At 41.9% G+C, this 15617-nt stretch overlaps 1 protein-coding gene across 2 annotated transcripts in view; it reads right to left on the bottom strand.

The window, feature by feature from the left end:
• GGT5 (gamma-glutamyltransferase 5) overlaps positions 1 to 15617 on the bottom strand; it is a 126366-nt gene that overhangs the window by 72382 nt on the left and 38367 nt on the right. For both annotated transcript variants that reach the window (XM_089653221.1, XM_089653222.1), the window contains exons 2-3: positions 9843 to 9973; positions 9605 to 9700 (exon numbers count right to left, since the gene is read on the bottom strand). In XM_089653221.1, coding sequence (XP_089509347.1) covers positions 9605 to 9700; positions 9843 to 9973 — 227 coding nt within the window. The remainder of the gene's footprint in view (positions 1 to 9604; positions 9701 to 9842; positions 9974 to 15617) is intronic.

Here is a 15617-nt window from a genome sequence, read left to right as displayed (position 1 = left end):
ATTGCCTGACAACTGTGTACTATGCTCTTGTTGTATTCCTGTTCAACTGTCCATCACTCCTTGATTGGTGCTTTGAATATCTGGTGTGTGCTCCAAGGCTAGGTTCACACCTATGCAGTTTGCGTTTGACTTGTTTCTGCATTGCATTTGCGTTGCGTATTTGCACCTGCGTTTTTGTCATGTTTTTGCCATGTTTTTAATGCATTTTGCGTTTTTTAATTTATTTTTTATTTTTCTTGATGCTAGGCAGATTTAAACTGCAAAACACATAAAAAATGCATCAAAAACGTGGCAAAAATTCAGCACAAATAAACTACATGCTTTTCTGCAACGTTTCCATTGCAGTATATAAAACCAAAATCGCAACTTTTGCGTTTAAAAAAAAGTCCCTGACCCTGTCCAAAAAAGGCACTAGGTGAAAACACTGAGATGTGAACGTGTCCCATAGGAAATCATGTTAAATGGACTGTAGTGTGTTTCTGCAAAACACTGCGGAAAATGCTTAGATGTGAACCTAGGGTTAGACAGTGCCACTGCTCTTTTAAGGGCACACCCTCTCCAATGTGCAGATACCACATAGTTTCTTTCAGGTAGTCTTGTTCTCTTTGCTCTTCAGAATAGGCGATTGTAACCCATTAGAGACATTGTAAGACAGATCTCCTAATTGATTTGATTTACAACCCTGTTGTATATGTTAAAGTGGTTCTAAAGGCTGAAGGTTTTTTACCATCATGCATTTTATGCATGAAGTTAAACTTCAGCTTCAGCTCCCCTATTCCCCCCCAATGCTTACCTGAGCCCAATCTTGATCCAGCAATGTGCACGAAAGCAGCGGCTCCCCCTGCTCTCTGCCTCCTTATTGGCTCCCCCTGCTATCACAGTCAGTGAGGAGGGAGTGGGGTTGAGATGTGCTCTGTGTGTCTATGGACACACAGAGTGGGGCTGGGGAATGAGCACGCACAAATGCCCACATAGCAAGTGGCTTGCTATGGCGGCACTTAGCAGGAGGGAGGAGCCTGGAGTGCCTGCGGGGGAACCCAAGAAGTTGAGGTTTGGGGCTATGTGCAAAACCATTGCACATCATAGATAAGTATGTACCACTTTAATTTTTTCATGTTTTCTTTAATTGCATTCCATGAGTGAGACTTCCAACTCCAGCATCATTGTTCATCTCTTCCATTATTCAACCAATACCTTCCACATTGTCAGATGAGCCCAGGGATGCAGTTGAGGCCATATCAAAAAGCTTTTTCACAACAGAGAATCAAGTGCAGATAATGCCTAGGGAACTACTTGTAGCCATCATCACCTCTGTGAGACCAGTGTCTGACCTGATGGTCATATCTTGCAAGGGAACCCATTTTTAAATTTTTTTCATAGTGGCAAAGTAGTGTTTAGGCCTAGGATTTTCATTTGGAAAAAGTAGTAACCAGGTTGCATTGCTATCTCTGCCCCTGTTTACTTGAAGGCCTTACAATGGGAAAATAAAACAAAAAAAAATGTGTCAATACAAAATACTATATATACTTACTTTATGCCTGCCTTACCTTGTTTGTAATAGAAGTTATTTCCCAAATTGAATGGTAGCTATGGCAATATGGGTTAAATTTGTGGTGTTTTGGTGCATACAACTGTACTACACAAATATTCAGTGACATGTCAAATAAAAATGGCAGCTTTCCTGTGTCAACAGTACATGTCAGGGCCAAAACCTTATTGTTTAAGTGTAGCCAGCCTATGCATGTAGGTTTTCTCCCACAACTATTCCTACAGTGCAGGGAATCAGGAAATGTGAAAAATGGTGCCTTTACACATAACCCTCATAATGGATAATTTTGGGCCCAATAAATCCAGCAGAATTTTCCCCTTTCATGAAACATCCCCCTTGAAGTTTCCCCAAAAGATTTCCTCTTCCTCACTGCCAGTACCCCAACACTCCTCCTCTGTGTATTCCCCCTTTTCAAAAAAATTCTTTATTTACAGCAACATTGCATACAGCGTATGAGTAAAGCCAGACAGGTGGGCAGCACTTCAGGTCTTAACCTCATAGAGGTGAATAATAAAACAAATGCCCTGGCTGCATTTACAAAGTGAATCACCAGACAATGGCAATATTTTCGTCTAGAGAGAAAACTGAGGTGAAGATGACAGGCTGCAGGGTCCTGCTCAAGAGAAAGATCCATGAGATCGTGGATTAGAGCACACACAGCCTGCCAGAATGGGCGAATCAGTGGACAAAACCAAAATATACCATCTTGTTCGGCCAAATCTGTTTGCCTTCTGTAGGAAAGAGTAGGTCATTTTCATTTGTCTGGTGATAAGTGTCGTGTACACAACCGAAAGACTAGGGTTCAAGAGCATACACTGAGGCATATGAGTGGACAAAAGGAAATGTCTAATGTGGTATGTCTGCTATAGGGGTAGGGTTGGATTGACTATTGTTTGAATGGTGATGACTGTTTTCCAGTCCCCGGTGCCCTGAGAATCTTAAATAAATAAATTTGTTGGCTAATAGGAACAAAATCTAACTTAATGGAGCCCAGGTTGGAAATCTGGGTTTCCAATAATATGGTATATAGACGAGGTGAGGACACAATAATACAGTGTTTCTCAACTGAGGTTCTACGAGAGGTCCCAAGGGGTTCCGCTGCAAATCAACATTGTGGCGGATATATACCGCCCAATGTTGTTTGCAGTAGTGATCTTAATGCACACTGACTGTCTAAAACAGGATGTCACCCCCTGCTACATTAATCCACGTGCTCCCTCTCTCTTTTTTCACCCCTCCACAGTCTGCATTCACTGATGCCATACAAAGGATGTCACCTCCTGGACAAGCCACGTGTTCCCACTCTCTGTACTCCACTCGATGTCACCCTGTGAGTTCACAGGAACCACAACTACAGAGGAGGCATCAGGTATCAATGCGCTCTGTCAGTGAATATTAAAAACAACATTGGGTGAATATACATCTGCCACAATATGGATCTGCGGTGGAACCCCATGTGGGAAACCCTGTGTTTTGGATTTGCAGAGCTGTGCAGGGAAGCATACTGTTATTTACTGCACTGTTCCCCACAGGTCCTCCTCTTCTGTCTGTCTCAGGCTGTTAAGTGTAATATCACCTGGGATGGACGAAAGGAGGGCTAGTGGGGATCGAGGAGAAAAGATATATTACAGCAACAGCTTCCCTGCACTGCTCTGCATTTGTTTGTTAATTGTTGTTATATCTACAGCACGCTGATCAGGTCCAATGTTCCATGAGCTGTAGATCTGAAAAATTTTTTCGGGGGTTCCCCAAGATCTCAAACTTTTTGCCAAGGGTTCCTCCAAGGTAAAAAGGTTGAGAAACACTGCAATAATAACTTTAGGATGGGTCTTACCAAAAATCTTAATGGTAGCATGAGTCTTACCAAAAATTTTAATGGTGGCATGAGTCCTGCAGCCAAGGAAGTACATGTAGAGGGATCGGGGAGGAGGCCTGCTCATTGGACATCCAGCTTTCATGCATTCAGAAGGCATGCTTGCACCAGTCCAGAAACCTACCTAGATAGGTGGCCTATTGACCGTTGTCAGGGTCCAGGAAGCCCATGCCCCTCAACTGCTTTGATAGACTAAGGATATTGGTCCTTATTCTGGGTGGGCTGTCCACCCATAAGAACTGCAAGACTTCCCTGTGAACCTCGCACAGAAAATTAGGGGGGGTGATGATTGGAATCATCTGGAAGAGGAATCATTTTGAGTATAATCTAATAGGAAATAAATGAACTGCGCCGCAGAATCACAAAATACAGGTCCAGCAGTTATTCCTAAAGTGAGAAATACATCAATTCAAACCATAAATAAAAATGTTACAAATACATATATCATTACAGTGTAACAAAGTGCTCAATGCCGATAAAGAACAAAGTGCTGAGTGCAGATGAAAAACAAAGTGACGTGTTATTCAAGTTCCTAAAAACAGGACAGGACAGTGTAAGTATTCCTACAACCCCTAGGCCAGATAAGGGGAGAGGGCGGTCAGGTTCAAGATCCCTTGCCCAGGGATACCCTCAGTGCAGCTGGGTGAAAAGGAGGATTCATCCGGGGTCTAAGGAAGTACATCAAGGGGACTTCAGTGCTCTTTAAAGAGACAGTGCTATTTTTCTGATCCACATTTTTGTACAGTTTTTGTTGCCAAGAAGTACGTCCTCAAGTTTTACAATGCCTTGGGCATCCCATATACCAATAGACCACATCCAAGTTGTTAACCCCTAATAAAAACAACCAAAAACCAGCTCAAGGACTGTTTACTGACTCCAAGTGTGCAAAGTGTGGATATGCGTGTTGCCTGGCTGTGCAGAGTATAGGGGGATCCAATACAAATTCAGCGACTCCTAAGGGGTTGGTACTAAAAATGTATAAAAATAATATCCAATTTTCTTTAGATTAATTTTGAGTGGAAAAACAAAGGCAAATGATTTGCTACTGACAAAGTGTCTCTATCACCTTGCACATTTTGCACCAGAAATTCCATGCTGTATGGATAAATCTGATTTTTGGACAATTGTGTTGATTAGGTTTTACTGGTTTCTTATTGAAACCAGTAAAAATTCTTCAGTGCTGGTAGAATCATACGGCTGCTGAAGCTCTAAGGCTATGTTTATACTAGTGCTATCACTGCCATGGTCAGATCTCTTTTCAGAGGTGTTTTACAGGTGGTGAGATGGCAATATGTCTCCTCCTCACTGCCTACTGTCACCTGGTAAATGCCATACCATTGCACCGCCACTACATGAATTGCACATGGTTGAGGGATGGTTGCAGAGTGGCCCTTTTCAGTTGAGTAAGTCACGTTCGGTGGTGGCATTGCCTACAGAATGCAACAGGGGGATCATTTTTGCTGCAGCCAACTTGACAATGACCCTATGACTAATGTATCTACTTAAATCATTTTTACATTTACCATGCATGCGTATGTTAACCAACACTCTGCAATCTTCACCAGGTTACTCTTTGCGAAGAAATACATTACATTCCTCAACTTCTCTGCTTTTTTTGTTAAATTTTCCCCTGATTCGATATAACATATGTATTATTACATTGTGCATGTTCCCTTACCAAATGTAATGCACATGGTCACGGGTCAGTTGTGGAGCATTCACTTCAATGAGCCATGTTTGGCAGCAGCACTGCTTACCAAATGCAACAGGGGGATAATTTTTGCAACAGCCAACTTGACAATGACCTTATGACTAATCTGCCTACCTAAATAAATTTTACATTTACCATACGAGAGAAGGCATAATCTGTTAATCTGTGCAAAGAAATGCATTACATTCCTCAACTTCTCTGTTTCTGCAAAATTTGATTCTAGATAACAAGGGTATTACTACATTCTACTAGTTCCCTTACCAAATGCCAACTCTGAAAAACTAACTTAGTATTACACCATAACAAGTGCGTAACTGGTTCTCTAAATAGTCCATGTGCAAGTTTCACAGGCATGTGGCTATGAGCCAAAATAGTTATTTATTTTTTATGTTTACCTATTTTATCTGTTGTTTTTTTTTTGTCTTATGTATGTATGCACAGAGCAGCGCTGATCCTCCTCTTCTGGGGTTCCCACCGACACTCCTGGCTGCTCCTGCCTTTGAGTACCCCCCCTAGCAAGCAGCTTGCTGGGGAAGGGGGGGGGGGGGTAACTGTGAGGGCTCAATCCCTAGCTACACTGTACTGTATGTCAATAGATCTGGCCCTGCCCCCCACCTCCTTGTCATGGGATTTGATTGACAGCAGCAGGAAACAATGACTCCTGCAACTCTCACTAAGTCCCGTGAGGAGAGAGAGCAGCGCCGCTCTCTCGTACAGCTAGTGTTGCCACCTCATTCCTTCAACCACTTGCCTTCCAGAGGATTTACCCCCCTTCCTGACCAGGCCATTTTTTGCATTACGGTGCTGCGTTACTTTAACTGACAATTGCGCGGTCATGCAACACTGCACCCAAATGAAATTTATATCCTTTCTTTTGGTGGTATTTGATCGCCTGTGTGGTTTTTATTTTTTGTGCTATAAACAAAAAAAGACCGACTATTTTGAGGAAAAAACAACAACATTTTTGACTTTTTGCTATTAAACATATCCAATAATAAATGTTTAAAAATCTAATTTCATCATAAATTTAAGCTAAAATGTATTCTGCTACATGTCTTTGCTAAAAACAAAATCCTAATACATGTAAATTTATTGATTTACGTGAAAGTTATAGCATCTACAAATGGCAGTATATAAACTGGAATTTTTTTACATTTTTGTTTTTTTCACTAGTAATGGTGGCAATCAGCGACTTATAGCAGGACTGTGGGACTGCGGCGGGCATTCTGACACTGGGGGGAACTGACATGGTGTCACTGACATTCCCAGTGACACCAATAGAGTGATCAGTGCTAATAAAAAAACACTAATACTGTACTAATGGCACTGGGCAGAAAGGTGTTAACATGTGGGGTGATCAAAGGGTTAACTGTGTGCTATGTGTGTTTTTACTATGAGGCTGTGTGTGTGCAAAGCCATACAAAGCAGTGTAAGCATATAGGATGATCATCAGTAACTATGAGCAACCCTTCAGCGCTCGCACAGAAAATGAAAAATTAGTGAAATATGAAATTGAAACAAGAATAAAAAAGGAAGGAATAAAAACCAGTCCACAGGGTGAATGGATGGAGGATAGGATTCCGGGAGAAATCCAGTTAATTCAGGATACAGCGATCAAAAGGTCCTTCCAATGGATATGCAGAATGAGAAGGGAATGGACCGTGAAGACTGAAGAACCACACAAGCAGACCAGAAACTCCTCGCCAAGGATGGGGGGATCCCACAGAAGCATGCAAAAGAACAACAAGCAAGGCGCTGAGTCAGTGTGGATAAAAACCATAGTACTATATTTAAAAACACTTACATCTAAAACTCACTCAACGTGTGTGGCAGGCAGGAACACTGGAGCCAGGGGCATCAGAAGAGTGGACAGGGCCGTAGAAGGTCCTTAACCCATCAGCAGAACCGGTATCTGCTCCTTTGTGCAAGGAGGAACAGGATGAGCCCTGCCAGAGCCCCACAAAATGACCTCCAGCAAGCCACCGGTGTGAATGTGTCTGACCAAACAATCAGAAACAGACTCAATGAGGGTAGACTGAGGGCCCAATGACCTCTAGTGGGCCTTGTGCTCACTGCCCAGCACCATAGAGCTCGATTGGCATTTGCCATTGAACACCAAAATTGGCAGGTCCACCACTGGCATCCTGTGATTTTCACAGATGAGAGCAGGTTCACCCTGAGCACATGTGACAGATGTGAAAGGGTCTGGAAAAGCCGCAGAGAATGTTATGCTGCCTGTAACATCGTTCAGCATGACCGTTTTGGTGGTGGGTCAGTGATGGTCTGAGAAGGCATATCCATGGAGGGATGCACAGACCTCTACAGGGTAGAAAATGGCACCATGACTGCCATTAGGTATTGGGATGAAATCCTTGGACCCATTGTCAGACCCTACACTGGTGCAGTGAGTCCTGGGTTCCTCCTGGTGCACAACAATGCCCAGCCTCATGTGGTGAGAGTATTCAGGCAGTTCCTGGAGGATGAAGGAATTGATACCATTGAATGGCCCCCATGCTCGCCTGACCTAAATCCAATAGAATACCTCTGAGGTATCATGTTTCGGTCCATCTAACGCCGCCAGAATACAAGGCAAGCTTTCAGAATATAAATGTCTCTGGTGGGAGATTTGCCCATCCAAGCCATTTACCTTAGTTGGAGGAATCTGTTAGATCCTGCAGGCTGACCAAAAGAAATCTATAAGTGCATGGCCAGCTTTATTTTCTGTAGGATCCTAATAATAGTGTCAGGTATTAGGCCTGAACTCCGATAACAGACAGGTTAACTTCAATGTGGGCCATATAATCTAACACCAAGTGAATATGAATGCCTTGATAAGAAAAGCATACAAGTAAATACAACCATACACACCAGGAGAGGTAAGGCTGCACATTTATAATCTAAGTGGAGATGAAGATTCCTACATGTGTTACTAGTTCAACTTTTAGTATAACTAAAGGCAAAACTTTTTTTTTAGTTTTGCATACAGTACATAGGGATTAGAAAGCTTGTCAGTTTGTGTTGCTGTCTGTGTCCCTGTTAAAGAGATTCACCCTCTTTATTTGTCCTGTTTACCATTATCATTGAAAGCGAAAGTAAAAGAAAATCCCAAATTTTGGGCTGTCCCCAGAAAAGTATTTAAGGGGAAAACTTCCAATGGGGACGCTAGTTCTGGTGACCTGGGGATCCCCAAATAACTCCCTTAATTTGCAGGGGTTTTACTCTCACTTCCTGTTTTGGCTATTAGACAGGAAGTGAAGGGACACAGATGGACCCTCCCTTACACTAGCCATTCACACTAGCTTTGGTCTCTGAAGAGTGTTTCAACATCAGATCACTCTTCAGAGAGCATTTGACAGGTGGTTAGGAGATGTTATATCACCACCTCTCTGCCTGCTGTTGCATGGTGCTTGCAGAGTTGCCCCATACACTCAACTGGGTCGGGTTTGATGGGTGCTATGCCTGCCAAAAAGTGAAAAGGAGTATAATTCCTGCCCTGGCTGCAAAGTGAAGCATCGCAGCATGTCTACACTCTCAGCCTCTGCAACTAAAGGGGATAGTTGTTGATAGGGGCAGTACAAATGCAACTTAACCGCAGGAATTTAGTCCCCCCACCTGATAGTCAGTGGTGTATTCAGGTTTTGTACTGCCCTAGGCAACAAAAAAATTGGATGCCCCCCCACCTTCAGCAGAGAGAGCACCTGACAGTGACCAACAACACCCCTGCCCCACCTGAGGGAGCCTTTCACTAACACTCCCACCCCCCCATCCATGGCGACAGAAAGACAGACACTCACCTTCACAGCTCTGGACATCCCCGGCAATGACAGTTGGGCGCTGCATACATCATCAAGCAGCCGGCAGCTTCTCTCGGATCCCACCTGGTTCCCATGCCGCATATGTCCCTTCTTCCAGGGGTCAGTGCTGCCCCCCTAAAAAAAATGCCACCATAGGCAAATGTCTTGTTTGCCTTGAGGTAAATACATCTCTGCCGATAGTGTGAACAAGCACCAAGACTTTTCCAAGAGAATAGTTATTGTTCTGTGTCTTCACAGACATATTTCCAGAAGATATATGAATGAATATGCTCTAAATGAATAGCATCCCTCTTATCTGCAGTGTTTCCAATTTGTGTTTCTGCTGGGTTTATCTTAAGCCGCATATACACAGGCCAAACATCGCCCGAAATCAGCCAGTATGGTAGAAATTGGCCAATGTTCAGCCCATCAGCATCGGAGTGCTGAGAGGTTTGTTTTGGCAAGGCGGCTTTCCCCCTGTCAGAACACAATGGCACAGCAGAGAGACTGCTGTACTAACTTTGCATAGTTACCCCTCACAAGCTCCTCAGTTTATTTCTCATTCAGATGCTGGGTTGAACGAAATAAAACTTACGGTGTGTACCTACCAGGTATTAGACTTATGTCTTATCTAAATTGCAACTAAAGACCCTCTTCATTATGACTATTGTACTTACCTGGTTTCACAAACCCAGGATTGAAGCACTGCTCTGTTAGATTGGGTGGAGACCTTCTAGGCACAGTTTCTCGTGCATTAATAACTTCCACTTCTCCTGCAAAGAAGAATATATATACAAAAGAACATACAGTGTGATTGTAAGTTGTCTTCAATTATATATCACTAAAATAATGGCAATGACTCGTTATTTGTTGGCATTAACAAAGGGTCAAACTGCATCAGTGGTTGGAACATACCTGTTGAGGCATTATAAATAGTGAAAATGACACCACCTCCTAGGCCCATGCTCTGTGGATGTATTACTGTGGTACAAATTAGGGCCGCTATAGCACTGTCCACAGGGGAGCCCCCTTGCTTCAGGATGTCCCTAAAGGAAACAAAGACAATTTTTTGAGAATTAACCAGAAACCTGTCGGTCACAAGCTGTTCTCTTACACTTTGCACTCCATTCTACAGTTTGCATTCTTCATGTTTTACATAAATAAAAGTTGATCATTGTAAGCACTCGTTAGGGGTAAATGGTTTGTCTCCAACTGCTACAGCTGCAGGAGAGCTTGTTTAGTTGAAAAACAACAGACTTACTAGTAGGACCACCAGGTGAAAAAAAAAGAAAGAAAACCTAAAATAGAAAACTAATGTAGCCATCACATCTAAAGACTTTATAAGCAACAATATAATAAATACTTTCTTATAGATTTAACCTTTTTGCTTTAAGAGGGTGGGCTTTTTCATCTTCCACTCACCTATAGATAAGCTTTTCTATGAATGCTCTGCCCTTATCGTGTAAGAAAACTCAGACATAGTGGGGGAGATTTACTAAAACTGGTGCACTCAGAATCTGGTGCAGCTGTGCATGGTAGCCAATCAGCTTCTAACTTCAGCTTGTTCAATTAAGCTTTGACAATAAAACCTGGAAGCTGATTGGTTTCTATGCAGAGCTGCACCAGATTTTGCACCGTGCAGTTTTAATAAATAACCCCCAGGGGGATTGGTTGCTTAGGTACCCAACACTGCCAATCAGGTTTTTGACATGCTTTGCTGAAAGATCGGGCAGTAGGGTAGCACAGGGAAGGTGGCTAAAAATTCCAAGTGGTGTCTGCTATCAACTGATCCTCTTACTTTGTCTAGTCCAGGCAAAGTATAGGTTCCCTTTACCCAAAAAGAGGAATTGATGACAATACCACAAGCCCAAGCAGGTGTTGGTAAATTAAAATAGCAACAAACATTGTCAATGAAATAGAGGAAATTAACATGACAACTAGGCTCACTTAAGCCATCAATGTGCCTTGGGGTGGGTGAGAGACGATGCAGACTCTCATCTCACATCCAGTATTAGATCACCAGGAACTGATAGCTTTAATGGACATGAGGATATTTACTCGATTGGGTTGACCTGCTAAGGAGGCCTGGATTACAATATATTCAATCAAGCCAAAGTGATAAAAGGATTGAAAGGAATTAATTAGTTAATATATGTCATGTTTTCAATATTTGTCATAAAAGAAAAATTAAGGATTCAACCAGGAAGAAGTATACATTTGTATAGCCGTACTATAAATTTGTGCACCCATCTTACACTTTGTTTTTGTCCTCAAACTGCAAATGAGTTTCCCTTATAGACCAAACAACCAGAAAGATTAGTTGACAGCATATGAAGGCACAGGTTCATTCTAGGACATAAAAGGAAAGGAATCCCAGCAGCTCACTGCTTAGGCCTCCTGCACACTGCGAAGCTCAAAAACATTTTTTCCCCTACAGGAGTTTACAGCATCAAAAGGTGGTAAAAAGCTGTATTTTTGCAAGCGCATTAATGTGCGTTTTTGCATGTGGCGTTAATGCATTCTGTTGACCAGAATTCTGTCCATTAGAATGCATTAATGCGGGAATGGGTGTTACCTGCCTATCATTAATGCAAATAATGCACATTTTTTTCCCTTTTGAGCGGTTTTTATGCTTAATAGCTCCTCTCCTGAACACACAAGTGATGATGTTTTTTTTTCTGCCTCTAAACTCCCCTGCCGCTAAACTCCTGAAAATGCCTACAGTGTGCTTGGACACATAGGCTAACATGGAGTGGAGTTAACAGGAAGAGAAAACTAAAAGCTCAAAACAGCTCAAACTCTTGTTGGAGCAGCTTCTTTTTAGCTGCAGTGTGCATGAGGCCCTACTCGATTGGCAGCACTACCTCTGTTGCTGAAACCTCCCACTGTGAGCTGCAGTGTCTAAAGCAGAGCATCTGAGACACACGTAAAGGAAGATTAGGCTCAATCAGGGAAGGTAAAGGAAGTAGACTGGCCTGAAGACTGCAGAAAAAAGGTACGTTTAAAATAATGTAAAAAAAAAGGAGCAGATGGGCCTTGGGGGGAGGTAAGATGCATATTCGTTCATGTTGAACTTTTCTGGGGCATCTTTATATACACAATGCTTCTTAGAGCTCTTCTTTAATTATAATGCCTAATCAGTGCATATATGTTATTGTACATACCTTTCATGGAAAAAGTGGTTTGCAAATAACACATTTTCACTGGAAAATAAAACGTCGAGGAAAAATGGATACACAAGGGGAAATAATCCTCTAACTGAACAAAGACAGGAAAGGGCAATTTATAGTGGAATTTGTACAAGTGCTGAGATGTTCATTTTTTTTTCATGCTACATACAGTAATAGACTATGTCAAGCTCATTGTGTGCAGCTACAGTACTTTCACAAGCATATTTGAGGAAATCTGCTTATGTCATCAGAAAGCTGATGAACACTTAAAATGCAGAACTCAAGCAAGCTTAAAGTATAGCTAAAGGCAAAACTTTATTTTCACATTTTTGAAGGAGTGGAGAGGGATTAGAACCCCTGTCAGATTTTTTTTTTGCTGTCAGTGCCCCGTTAGGGAGAGTTACCCTCTCTGTGTGTCCTGTTTACCATTATCATCGAAAGTGAAAGTAAAAATAAATCCCAAATTTTGGGTTGTCCCCAGAAAAGTAATAGAGGGGAAATATTCCAATGGGAACACTTTTCGGGTGACCTGGGTGTCCGCAAAGAATTCCTATAAATTGTAGGGATTTCCTCTCACTTCCTGTGGTGTGTTTTACTGTAAAAGAAAAATACAAAAACATTACAGCAGAAATGCTTGCCTATAGTTCTACTTTAAGACTTACCTGATTATACAAGTATGATTTAAGTTCTCAGCCCCTAATGCTGCTATAACAAGAGAACACTGCTTTACCCATTCTATTTGTATAATGGTAGAGAAAGAAGAGATGTAGGAACATACATACCATTATAGGGAGACTCCAAAAACACTGTGTTGAGGGCAATTCTCACCAATATAGTTTCCAACTATAACTATTGTTTTTGACCCTTTAGGTTCCATGTACACGAGTCTACCCTGACCGCCGACCACAGGAAAATGCAAATTGTGGCAAAACGTGGCAATCGCAATTTTTCCCACAGTTTTTCCACGTTTTCCTGTGGCCGGCAGTCAAAACGTTCCTGTCCTCTTCTGCATTCAAGAGAGGGAGGTTTAGGGCTCATGTACACTGCAACTCCTAAACTGACATTCAGGAGCTGTTTAGCGTTTTTTTCAGCAGCCCCTGAACTCTCCCTAATGTTTTCCTATGTGTCCATGTACACATAGTTGTTTACAGTCGTTTTTTTGAACTCAACAAACTTGCGTTCAGGAGTAGATTTTACTGGTGTTCCAAACGCCTGTAAACGCAGTTAACCGCATTTATAACCATTTGCGTTTAGAAGCATTTTTTAATTGTTCCATGTCCAGAGCCTTTTTTCATCATCAGAAATGCATGCAAACCATTTTCCATGTATTCAAATGGACCTAGTACACCAGCACAGTCAGTTCCAGGTTTCGTGTGAAGGAAAAAATGGTAGAATGTTCTGCAGTATGTTCATGATGGGATCCATAGTGACTACAACCAGAAAAGATAGCTAATCTCAACACATACTGATCTCTCTGCTTCTGCTCACTCTATTTCTCTCAAAATGTCTGAAATAATTAATTATTTACTATTTTTCAGTGCATTCTGGGCATTTGGGAAGGTCTCCTGAGGTTATTTTTTTAAAACACTTCTAAACGCACATAAACACGGCTAAACTGATGTTTTTAACCTATGTTTTCCAGCAGTCAGTTTCCATCATTCAGAAGAGTTTTCCAAAGTGACAAGTAATCTACATACAATTCACAATGCATACTTGAATGGACAGATATATAACATGTTTTGTTCACTGTATGAACTAAAAATAGTTACAATGTTTCTGTCTAAGAACCTTAAAGTCTATGTAGGCATAAAAAAGAATTTCCTTCCTCTACCACCTTCCCTATGTCTGTTTCTGTTACTGAAGTTGTACGTTCTGCATCATTTCAAATTTGATAATGCTGATAACCCTTTCATATGGATTGTATGCCTCTGAAAGTATTATGTACCTGACGATTTTGAAGCTTCATGATAGGAATATCTGTAATGTCCCTTTTTTGAAAATGTGAAATCAAAGATTTTACAAAAAAAAAAAGAAAAAGAATTTTCTTAAGCATAGTCAAATCATATTTAGCATTATTTTCTAACTGCAATAATGTAATATCTGGGATTATATCTAGTGATCCTTCCATTATCTTTGTGTCTCTAGCTCTTCCTATGCTGACGCTGTTAACCACGGGATGAAAACCCTGTGATAGAGAGGTTATTGCTAATGAACAATACTGGCTGACTTGCCCCCCATTCTGCCCTGAAGTGTGTAATTTAAAGTGCCTCCTGTCCACAGTCAAGCTGTCACCACCAAAGTGCCAGCCAGATGCTGCAGTTGAAACCATGTCCCCCTATTCTGGTGCACCTAGCAAATCCTGAAGAGACTACAGTCAAATTACCGCCAATAAAATTAGGAAACTAAAATATTTAAGTTAACATATTCCGTATCTGTGGGACCGCTGTGGAAGCGGAGAATCGCTGTAGCAGTCAGCTGGAGATTGTGATGTCAAAGCCCCATTTCCACCTCCAAAAGAACACCTTGTACCATTTTATTCACTGAATAAATTACAAGGTGTTCTGGTTTAACGGATTAAATCCCTATGCTGGCAGAAGAGCCTGACCATAGCTCTCTTACACAAAGCAGCAAATTATCTCTCCACAGGTCCAAGACGCTGGCTGGCAGCAGCACTGCTGATTGTGTGAAAAGCTGTGGCCTGACTCTCCTATATGCTGCCAGCACAGGGCAAGAACCCCATATGTATTACTGGCTAGACTGCCTGCCTGCATTATAGTAATAAATAATGAGGGTTCAGCCATAACTTCATGACAATTGACAGGTAAAGTGAATAACATTGATTAACTCATTACAGTGGCATTAAAAAGTCAGTGGGATATATTAGGTAGCAAGTAAACATGTTGGGTCTAAAGTTGATGTATTAAAAACAGAAAAAATGGGCATTGCAGTTTGTTGTGTATGGGGTTGCGTATCCTCAAACCTGATAAGTACCCATCCCATGCTAACCTGTGTCCATATCCAAAAGCGCTTGCAATGAGCATGAGAGCATCAGAACTGGATCACAGAGCAATGGAAAAAGGTGGCCTGGTCTGACTAATCAAGATTTTTTTTATATCAGGTGGATGGCAGGGTGCAAGTGCATTGCTTACCTGGGGAAGAGATGACACAAAGATCCAGTATAGGAAGAAGGCATGCCGGCAGTGTGATGCTTTGGGCAATGGTCTGCCTTGAAACCTTGGGTCTTGCCATTAATGTGGATGTTACTTTGACATGTATCACCTGTGATGGACGCGGTGTCAGCCCCTGACCACTTTCAGTAACTTGTGACAACTGTCTGGTGAAACTCACAAAGCACTGTCATTGATACGCCTTGATGACACTCCTAGCCTCATCCTGCACAAAGGTTTTGCAGCTTGCGGGACCACAATCTGAGTGAACATCGCTGGGTATGGTTAACTATACAGCTAACCCTCTCTACTGCCGCATTCCCCTCCCCACTAAAGCACGCACACATCACCCC

This window comes from Staurois parvus, unplaced genomic scaffold, assembly GCF_062004578.1.
Source record: "Staurois parvus isolate SC_StPar_1 unplaced genomic scaffold, SC_StPar_1.0 ptg000704l, whole genome shotgun sequence".
Lineage (NCBI taxonomy): Eukaryota > Metazoa > Chordata > Amphibia > Anura > Ranidae > Staurois > Staurois parvus.
The sequence above is the reverse complement of the archived record's forward strand: the minus strand, read 5'-3'. Positions and strand labels throughout refer to the sequence as shown.